Source organism: Hydra vulgaris, chromosome 04, assembly GCF_038396675.1.
Source record: "Hydra vulgaris chromosome 04, alternate assembly HydraT2T_AEP".
NCBI lineage: Eukaryota > Metazoa > Cnidaria > Hydrozoa > Anthoathecata > Hydridae > Hydra > Hydra vulgaris.
In genome coordinates, this window is record NC_088923.1 from 4250001 (window position 1) to 4261879 (window position 11879).

An 11879-nucleotide genomic window follows, 5' to 3' on the forward strand; every position below is an offset into this window, starting at 1 on the left:
TTCTGAAAGCAATGTTTTAGCAGTTGTAAACTTTTATAATGAAGATGAAGTTTCCCAAATATCACCAAACAAAAAAGATGTCACTCGAATTCAGTTATCTGAGGGAAAAGGAAATAATATACAGATATGTCATATATATTATACGCTAAAAGAAGCTTTCAAGTTATTCAAGGAAAAGCATCAGCACATAAAAAATGGACATAGCAATTTTGCGACCTTCGTTCACGCAATGTGAAATCAGTTACAAAATTTCCACATAATGTTTGTGTTTGTAGTTTGCATGAAAATCTGTGATTTGCCTTTGATGCATTAACAAAATCAATTCAAGCATCCTCAATCAAAGTTGGATCTGAATTGATAAATAACTTTGTTTGTGAACTGTACACATACGGTTGCGCCAATGACAAATGCGTTGCATGCAAAGGTATGAAACAGTTTGATAAACACTTGCAAACTATAAATACATTTGGTTTCGAAGTATCCTGGGACAAGTCGAGAAAGTCTGAAACTAAAACATATGCAAACATGGAAAAAATTTCAAAAAAGTCAACTGTAACAGAACTCATCCAACACATATCAGCGATGAGTGATAAGTTCGTTACATGCATTTGTAAAGAAAAACCAACCAACAATTTTTAGAAAACTGAAGGAAGTTTCAATGAGTTTTAATTCTGAAATTGCAGTAATCCAAAATGACGAGACTGAAAATGCTAGGTGTTTTTATCAAAATGAACAGCAAGCGACTCATTTTGGTCAAAATCAAGTTTCTATCATGACTTACAGTCTGGAACATTGAGTTAAAAACATTTGCCATAGTTTCTGATTCAACTGATCATACAAAATCTTCCGTTATACCATACATTGACAAAATCCTTCACTTTATTCCTGATCAAGTCAAAGAAGTACACATGTTCATCGATAATGCCACTTCTCAGTTCAAAAACAAAAGCATTATGGCTGCAATGGTTGTGCTTGAAAAATATTTTCATAAAAAATTCTTCTGGCATTTCTTTGCAGCAATGCATGGGAAAGGAGTGGTTGATGGAATAGGAGCTACTGTTAAGCGAATTGCAGCCCTGAGAGTTAAATCTAGTCAATGCAAGATTTGATCAGCAGCAGATTTTGCATTAGCATTACAAGATTTACAAATATCTGTAATTCATGTCAGAAAACAACACAAGACAACAAAATAATGAACTTGGATTCAGTTTCACAAAAAAATTTAATTAGTCTAGCAAGAATTAAAATTTCAGCGAAAACTCCATTTAAAAGTATGCTGATAAAAAAACACTTTTTTCCGCGTTGTGTCAATGAACTCATGTTTAAATTTTTGCTATGTGTCAGTGTTATGTTAGTACAATTGTGTTTAACTTATATTATAAATATTAATTCAAGGTTGATTTAGAGTAATAAAAAATTATCTTTAAAATATAGAATAATTTTTATTAAAAAAAATCTCTCCACATGATGCGCTACTGAACTATGGAATTGGCCAAATGTATATAATATACATATATGGCCAATTCCATAGTTCAGTGACCCATATATCATGTTGTGATATATTATATTTTAACTATCTTTTCTTATTTAATATTTTCTTAAAAAAGAATCTTACTTCAGTAATTTCTATACTTGATGGATCTCCAATAACTTCATCATTTTGCTTATATCCTGCATATCTTACTAGCTGTGGATTCCAGATACGAAATTCTCCATTACATTGATTTGGAAAAATTGTTATTGCAGACCTTAGAGAAACACAATTTATTTAACTAACTGATATTGTATCTAATGTTTTTATAGATGATCATGATTAAAGATAATGATAAATGGTCACACTTAGTTTATATGATGATGAATGTTTTCACAACACATTATCTTTTGTATAGGCATACGGTTCACTTATATTAGGGTAATTTTCAAATAAACAAATTGTATTTTCAATATATCAAATTGTAGCAACTTTAAAACAATATAAAAATTAAATTTTTAATGATCAGCAACCTCTGAAAATATTCTTTAAAAGCTAATTTCTGAAATCCATCATCATTTTCTTATGGAGAAAATGTATTCAGGGGGTGGGAGCAGACTTTATTTTGAAATGTTATTTCAAGAACCCCCCAAATAAATGACATTATTTTTTTGTAAGTATAATAAATCAGTTCTTTATTTTAAAAAGTTTTTAAATAAATATTAAAAATATCTAGATTACCTTATGTTCCCGTTATTCGTTGCAAAGCGAAGATGCTGTAAACAACACTCAAACATTTCTTGTGCTGTAGTTACATGGCGACAGTCAAACAACTGCATGTTTAAACAAATAAAAAATTACATTCTGTATTCCATTGAATTATTGTAAAAAAAGTAACATTTTTGTGTTTATTAGTAAATGCTTGTGTGCACTGTTGTGTTTGTAACTGTTGTTTGTGTGTGGGAGTGTTTTGTTATTTTGTGGGGGGGTGCTTTGTGTTTGTGTGTGGGTGTGTTTTGTGTTTGTGTGTAGGTGTGTTTCGTGTTATTTAAACTTCATTACGTTTTAAACAAACTTTATTATATCGAAATAAAAAATTTTAGTATGGTAGTTTCACACAATTTTATACAATGAGTACATTAACTTTACCCCTACCCACTGAACCTCACTCTACCTTACTGTACCCCACTGCAAGCCTCAAAAAGATTTTTTGATTATCTTTTTGTGAATTTGTGGAATTTGTGGATTAGCCCTGAATTTACAAATAAGGGAATACAAAAATGTACTTAAAAATATTTTTTTAAGAAAATTTAATAATAGCAATACTTACTAAAGTTGGATATTTAAAAATTTTAAAAAAAGAAAAATTAATTTAGAAATACTTTGGCTTTTAGTTATTGCAAAGTCAAATTTAAAAATCTGTTAATTTAAAATTTTTAAATAGTATTTGAAAATATCTTTTTGAATGTGTTTTTATAATTGATTTAAATAAGCATCTCAATAATTTCAATATGTTGGTATTTAATATAAGGTAATGTTGCAGTATTGAAGATTGTGGTGTTGAGATGTCTTTGTGATGTAATGGTATTTGCTTCATAAGCAAGAAGTTCAAAGTTCAATACTCACTATATTCCTTGTAGTTTAGTAGGCAACATACATTAGAAGAGTTGCTACCAATTCTACATTAGTATCCATATAAGAATAATAGAGAAAAGTAAAATGAAGAGAGTAAAAATAAACAAATTATGCTGATTCGTCCAAATTTTTTAGAAATCTTGAATTTCAAATTGTGTAAATATAAAATGAACTATAAAATTATAAAACTTATATTTTTTAAAAGACATTGCTATATTAAATAAATATTAAAAACTCCTTGAACAAAATTAAAAAGCATAAATTCTACTCTTTTTTTTTTTATTCAAAAATCAAAAATTAACAATGATGACTAAAAATATTTTTAAAATTGGTAATGTTAATTAAAATGCCTGTTAAGAATGTTACAAATGAAACAAAAATTTAAAAAAAAATTATTAACATTGATAACTGCACACAAACAAAAAAAGAAAAAATATTCAGTACTCAAAGTGTAAACTTAAAAATAGTCAATTCCTGGTTATATCTGGAAAATCTCAAACACATCAAAAATGGCAGAATTAAAGAGAGGGTGACATAATTCTATTAAACAAAATCAATATTATTAACAAAAGCAAAAAAAAATTTCTCCAGAAGAGGGACTTTTTTATTAAATTATGGTTTTACTGAAATCAGTATTATGGGTTTAAAACTGGTAAGCAAAGAGAGAAATGCAGATATTTATCCGGTATATAACAATATTTTGAAATTTAAAAAAAAAATGTAGAACCAATAATATGCTTATCACTGAAGAGACAAATGTGAGATCAAAAGTTCTTTTAATTAATGCTGTTCATAGAAAGAAATTACAAGAACTTTTTTAGTTTTTTAGAACCTTATTTGTCACTAAAAAACTTGAAAAACAACAGAAACATGTAGTTAACTGAAAAATATTTAAAAAAAAAAGTTTTGAAGAGAGTTCTCGAGAACACTTTTGACAGCAACAGCAATTCTGCTGCTTATGGTCCTTGTTGTAAGGAACACAAGCACCAGAAGAGTTCAAGAGAGAAATAATTTAAGCAACAGAATATTTATATTTAGATATCTAAAAATAGATTGATCTGTTTCTCTGAAACTACAAAACGAGTGTGGCCATTAGATTCAAAAAACAAATTAGAGGAAAAGTTCTTTGTAAATGGTTCTGCCTTATTCTTGGGAGAAAAAATAAGATCTGTCTGTCTGAAGTAGGTCTTTATGAAACAAGGAGAAACTAAACACAAGCTAGGTCAGAGACAAGACATAAATCAAATGATAGTGAAATGAGTTTAGTCTTAAAAAGAAGTTGAACAATAAAGAATAGAGAGTAAGGTGATTGAGAGAAGAGGTGCTAAACATAATCACAAAATAAAATGGCAGAGGATTCGAACATGGTTTTATAGCAAATAGGGAAACTGATGCAAAAGTGTATGCCCAGGCCAAGCATATTACTATTTGAATATTTGCAAATTGGAAAATTTTTTGCCATCAACACTGCTATCTAGCGATGTTACAGCCAAATTCAAATTATTCTTACAATGACCAAGAAAATCTGGTAAATTTTGCAAGAGGTAAGTATGTGATAAATAACTGCTGTGACTGTAATACTTTATCATACATTATATGGAAGCGGAGATGCCAGGGCTATTACTCTAGACATATCTAAAGCTTTCGACAAAATATGTTTCATATGGTGTATCTGGAAAAATTTTTGAGATTATCAAATTGTTTTTATCTAATCACTAAGTCATCCTCAAAGGCCAACATTCTTTCTTCATTTCCAGTAACTTCAGGTACCTCAAGATTCTACCCTTGGTCCTGTTTTGTTTCTTATCTACATTAATGATCTTCCTGACAACCTTACATCTAAAGTAGCTCTTTTGCTATTGATATAATACATAACTATATCCACTCTATTTGTTAAGCTTTTGCTTCTTTTCCATTGTCATGAAGTTGCATCTCTTTCTTTTTTCTACATCTGCTAGTATGGTCGCTTCTCAAAGAAGTTATCATTTCCAGTTCCATCAACTAAAACTTATTCTCGTTTGACTCATTGACTCGTCATTCAGTTAAGTCTCATTCATTTACTGTATCTGTCCATGCATGCTCTAAAAACTTTCATTCGTCTAGTTTTTTTCCTGGCATTTCAACCATTTGGAACTCTCTCCCTTCATCATATTTTGCTGACTTATACAATCTAGAACTTTTCGAGTCTTCTGTCAACCATTTCCTTGCTCTATAAATCAATTCTTTTTTTTTTTTTCTAGTAACTCCCAACTTAATAGTGGTTGCTTGCAGCAATGTTGGGAATGAATATAATTTTAAAAAAATAATAAAAAAAAATTTAACTGTTACTTCAAAGTTACTTTAAAGACCATAAATATATATAAAAGATAGATGGAAAAGAATAGTTTAGAAATTATAGTTTTGAAAATAGTTTTTTATAAGGCACTTTAGTTATGTTTTAAACTATTAGACAACTTGATCTGTAACTTGATCTATACATGATCAAGTTATTCTAATAGCATACATTCCGAATAAATATTGCATGCACCCCAAACAATGACCTATGCAGTTGCCTCAGTCCATTATTTAACTCAAAGTTGTAACATAGGGTTCCTTATGTGGCCTTGACAATCTACACCAAAAGCATTAATATGTACACTATTCATGTGCAACATGACACTGTTAATACTCTGATATTTTACAGCTGTTGATGGAATCAGCCTTTCCATGACTTGCAATAAAGCCTTGAATGTAAAGCATTTTTCGTAATGCAAGCTTTTCCAGGAAATGCGTGCGGTTTTTCATCTTGGTTATGGCCGTTTGCAAGTTTTTTTATATTATGCTTTGCAGAAAAAGCTAAGTTTCAAAAATAAAGAAAGCAAAACTAACAAAATAGGAAATTTAAACAATATTTATTCTATTTAAATAAATAGTAAAAAATAAAAAATTAACAATTCAAATAAATTGTGTACTGTTTTTATTTTTATTTCTTTAGAGTGGTTGATATTTTTAGCAACAAAAATGGATAATGCAAACCAAAAAAAGAACCGCATGCATTTCATGGGAAGACTTGTTATGCAAGAGTGATATTACATTACGATATGCTATTTAGATTAGACTAAAAATCATTTTGTTTAGTAATATTTAAATAACTCTATAGATTTTTTAGGTGGTACTTTAAATGAAGTAGTTACCATTTTTAAAACTGCACACCATTCACAACTTGACAAAAGTTTAAACTACAAATACATAAATTATGCTTATTATTTACAAATATGATAAATTCAGATTAAAAAAATAATGAAGTTTGAAATTTTATAAAACTAACTTTTTAATCAACATATTGAAATAGTCGAAATACTCAGCTGCAGAAGAAAAACTTGTCTATTGCTTTAATATGACATAAATGAATCAAATTTAAAAAAAAATTTTAAATTAATCTAAGCAAACTAATCTAGCATGCATGGAAGTATTTATTTAGACAATGTTAGTTTTAAAACTACATTTGTTTAGGCTTTGGAAATACATTTAGTAACAATATGTATTAGTGATTATAGTTCTATATGTTTTTTCTGTTGATGATTTTCTAATTGAATGATGAAGTGAATGAGTCAAGCCACTTAGTGTGATGAGCATTAAAGCCACCAATAATAACAATATTGGCTGAGAGATCAAGAAAAAAAGCTTGATCTATTTGGTCAGAAATTACATCTAAAAAAGTCTAGTATTGAGAAGGAGAACAATAAAGAACAAAGAGAAAAGGGATTGAATAAAAAGGTACTAAACATAAGCACAAAAAAGAATGATCAGAGGATTCAAACCTGATTTCTTGACCAACAGGTGAATGAATGCAAAAGTATATGCCCAAGTGGAGCATGTGACTACTTGAGTCTCTGTAAACCAAGGATAATAAACATTAATACTGAGGTCTGAAGAAGAAATAGCTGAACTCAAATTAGTCTCACAATGAGTAAGTCCTTTTAAAAAAACTTTTATTCATCTAGTTTCCTAAATTTCAATCCTTAGGAACTTTCTCTTATCTTCATGTTTTCCTGACTCAAACAACCTTCAACTTATCAATTCTTCTGTCCAGGGATGAGTAGTCCCAAAAAGGACTCCGCATTTAAATGTCACAAAAAGATTACTTCTTCCAAGATTTTGGTATGCAGAAGCTCTAATAATATAAAAAACACTTATGGACTACTATTGGTCTCCAGTCCAGGACTCTGGGCTTAAAAACAATGTTTAACGTCATTAAATTTCATGAGTTTTTTTTATACCAGATCATAAGTCAACCAACATTTTCAGAGCTTTTAGAAACCAGAGACCAGGAAAAAATAGAGATAAAGCTGGAGTCCTTTTAGGACTATGCATCCCTGGTCTTGCCAAATGTTATTTTGCTCTTTAACACTATTCTTTCTTTTCTAGTAACTCCCAACTTAATACTGGTTGCTTTGTTAGGAGTAAGTTAGTTTTAAAAAAAAAAAGAAATTTCAGCAAATCTAGGAAGAGGTAAGATTCAACTGATGCAATCTTAAAATGAGATTTAGAGCTGTACCCTCATCAGGATACAAAAGAAAAAGTCTAAATCATCATAGGTACAGTATAATGTCAAATATGTTTACATCTATGCCTGATTAATAGAAATTTTTAGCTTGCTTCTAAAGTCTTTGCCTAAAAGGGCTTTTACAAGAGTGTAGCAATCTGCTTAAGATTTTTTTAAGAGTATTTTTATTGAGACATCATCATTTTTGTTTTTATTATTAATAAAAAAAAATTGAAATTAAATTGAGTATCTTAATTGATAAGAAAAAAAAATGAAAGCTTGACTTTTGTTAAATATTTTTGGTTGGTTACAGTTTAGAAAAAAATATTAGTTTTTTTAATCTTTAATAGTTTCAAAATAAATTACAAAAATTATAAATAACAATAAAAAAAAAAAGATAATATTTTGTTTAAATCTTTTGTTTGTTTTATTTATTAGTAAAACAAAAGAATAGGTCAAGTTATTTGAAGAATTAGTGAAAAAAAGAATCTTATAAAATCTTGTAAACTTTTGAATATTAAAAAGTTCTAAAAAACAAAATAAAACTTAAACTTTAAAAAAAAAACATACATGTAAATTTTTCCAGTGAATCCTCCCAATACAACGTGATGCATTTCTACAAGCAAGGCGAGCTCCAAATATTAATTCCTTTTCTGTCAATTCATAAGAATTGCAATAGTCAATTTCTGTTAACACCTCTTTGATCCTCTCTTTATGCTTCAAAGAATTCAAACTGAAATAAAATATTAAACAAAATAAATTACACAACTTGAGTATATAACTCTTAAGAGAATACCTATAACCAAAAACGTATATGCCATGCACAAATAAACAAAGGAGTGGGTATGAAAATGAAAAATAAAAAACTTTTATAACTTTCAATGAAATTAAAAACAAAACAGCATATCATTATTAAATATTCAATTTCTATTGAATGCAATGCATAGATTTTATAATGCAAGATTGTTAGATTTTTTAAAAATTGAGTTGTAAAGACTGACCATTGTTGTGGCTGAAAATATTCTTCAAAAAACTTTATTGCCTCAACTTTGATTTGTGATGACTCTATTTTGGTATGTTTTTCTTTATCAGGTAAAACTATGGATCCAACACATCGTTTTTCACTGCAACTGGTCACCTAAATTAACATAAAAAAGAATTTGATGTATTTATATAAATACATATATACATGCATACATACATATATACATACATACATACACACATACATACATACATACATACATACATACATACATACATACATACATACATACATACATACATACATACATACATACATACATACATACATACATACATACATACATACGTACATACATACATACATACATACATACATTCATTCATACATACTTACATACATTAATAAATACATAAATTCATACATACATTCATACATACATTCATAAATTCATACATACATACATACATACATACATACATACATACATACATACATACATACATACATACATACATACATACATACATACATACATACATACATACATACATACATACATACATAGACACATATATATATATATATATATATATATATAAATATATATATATATATATATATATATATCTTTTCTTTTTTTTTTCAACATCTTTGCTTCCAACAAAGCTGCAACCAACCACTATTAGAGTTGGAAGTTACTGGTAGAGAAAAGATGAAGATCATAGAGCAAGATAATGATTAAGAGATAACTTAAAAGATTGCAAATTATATGAAATAGGAAAGCAACCTGAAGGAAGCAAATTTCAAAGAACTGATGTTTGAGGAAAAAAACTAGACGAATAAGCGTTTTTTGAGCACTTAGGAACAGTCACAGAAAAAGGATGAGACTTAATTGAATGACGAGTAAGACAAGGGTGAATTTTAGTAGATGGCACAAGAGATGCTAGCTCTTTAGAGCAGTGCCCCTTATAGTATTTGTAGAAAAGAGAAAGAGAAGCAACATTACAATGATGTGATAATGGCTGGAGGTTGGCTGCAAAAGCAATTCCAATTATGTTTGCAATGCATTTTTTTCCCTTTGTCTAAAAGAAAAAGGGCACAATTGGAAGATCTGCCCCAGATATGGCAACAGTATTCCATACAAAGAATGGATTTGAGATTTATAGTGATAAAGAATAGATTTCGGAGTGACAAAGTGTCTAGCACAATAAAGACATGCAACTTTAGCAGATGCTAATTTTGCAATGGATTTGATATATGGTTTCCAAGAAAGATCAAGTAAGAGTTAATCCTAGAAGATGATGGGAAGATGACTCATCAAGTACATCACCGTTCATAAATATAGGAAGATCTAAATTATTGCAATAACAATTGGCTGAAAAAAGTTGTGTTTAAAGTGAATTAAAGTTCACCAGCCACTGAGCCCCATGCTGTAGCAGAAGAGAGATACTTTTCAAGCTCAAATGTCTCCTCCAAGCAATCAGAGAGTGTTGGCTTCTAATCAAGACAAGAATAAATGGTAGTATCATCAGCAAACAAAGCCACCTTAGATGTGAGAATATCTGGAAGATCATTAATGTAAATTAAAAAGAGTATAGGGCCAAAGATAGAACCTTGAGGAACCCCAGAAGTTACAGGATATGGAGAAGAGTGCTGTCTGTTGAGGACAACTTTTATACTATAATTGGTAAGATTCAATAATCTTAAAGGTGTTACCTGATATACCGTAAGAAGAATGCTTATGGAGAAGACCAGCATCCCAAATTTTATCAAAAGGTTTAGAGATGTCAAGAGAAATAGCCTTAACCTCTCCACTTCTATTTAATGCAGGATAAAACCTATCAATTATTACTGTTGATCAAAATCTATATTGATGATCAGAAAGTAAGTTACTAGACTCAAGATGAGAGATTAGGTGTTTGTTAATTAAAGACTCAAAAACCTTGCTTTTGATAGGAAGAAGACTAATGGCATCGTAGTTAGACAAGTAGGATTGCTCTCCAGAATTTTTGAAAATAGGGAAAACAGATGCCGCTTTCCAGCTGGCTGAAAAACAAGACACTGATAAGTACTTGTTAAATAGTTTTGAAAGTATAGGCGATAGCTCCGGAGAACACTTTTGCAAGACTATAACAGGTATGTTATCCAGACCACAAGCTGTAGAAGAGTCCAAGCAGGAAATCACTTTAGATACAGAAGCTGGAGTGATACGAATATTAAACAATGGATCAACCTGTTTGTCGGATATATATATATATATATATATATATATATATATATATATATATATATATATATATATATATATATATATATAGGCTAATTCCATGTTTTTAATTCCAGGTAATTCCACCATTTCAGAAATACTTGATTTTTGCCACAAATGCAGATAACAGTGTCGTTAGGAATAATCAAAAATAATTTGGAACCAATTTTATTATTTTAAGAGTTATGGGTCTTTGAGTTTGAGATTTTTTATATTTTTTTATTCTCTGCACTCTTAGCAACGTCTATAGCCATACTAAAATGTTAAAGTATACAAAGTTACATTAACCATGCATTTACAAAATTTAATTTGTATAGAAACTTTTGAAGAAAGAAATCAAAAATCATTACTTAAAGTTATTAGATCTTATATTTGATTAAAAACTTTGAAATGCAAACCGGGTTTTTAACAATAATTTTTCAGTAAACTTTCAGTAACATGTCTAGTTTAAGATTAATTGTAGAAAAAGTATTGATCTCAATATTTTAAATCTTTACAATAATAGTTTATATATAAATACCTGTAAGAGGCAAAAATTATTTCACAGTTTTTTAATGCACATATCTATTTTATTATTGTTTTATTTTTGCGACTTTATATTTGCATTTTTATCTATTGTTTTGGTTATATTATTCATATAGAGATTATAACTAAAATAATTTCTTAGAAAAAAAAAATAATTTCTCACATAAGAATTATTATTAATACTCAAATGTTAAAACCAATTGCTCCATTTAATTAATTAAACAAGAAATCAGAAACTTATTTTTATTTTAAACTAAATAAGTGTAATCATAGCTATGATTACACTTATTTTGTAAATAAAAATGAATTTCTGGTTTCTTCTTTGATTAATTAAATGGAGCAACTGGTTCTAACATTTGAGTTTTGATTATAATACTCTTGTGAGAAAGTTCCTTAATTATTATTTATTTAATGTTGGTTTTAGAAAAATAAAATATTGAAGTTAAATATTTTTTTAATGACTGGAACA

General features: G+C 28.5%; 1 protein-coding gene across 1 annotated transcript in view; it reads right to left on the bottom strand.

Annotated features, from left to right (window-relative positions):
* The window catches only part of LOC100215023 (nitric oxide synthase, inducible), a 31383-nt gene extending 19764 nt beyond the window's left edge, over nucleotides 1–11619 (bottom strand). Inside the window, exons 1-5 of the mRNA XM_065794846.1 lie at nucleotides 11608–11619; nucleotides 8633–8769; nucleotides 8202–8364; nucleotides 2213–2304; nucleotides 1616–1748 (exon numbers count right to left, since the gene is read on the bottom strand). Of these exons, the coding sequence (XP_065650918.1) occupies nucleotides 1616–1748; nucleotides 2213–2304; nucleotides 8202–8364; nucleotides 8633–8769; nucleotides 11608–11619 (537 nt within the window). The remainder of the gene's footprint in view (nucleotides 1–1615; nucleotides 1749–2212; nucleotides 2305–8201; nucleotides 8365–8632; nucleotides 8770–11607) is intronic.
* Between the last annotated feature and the right edge of the window lie 260 nt (nucleotides 11620–11879).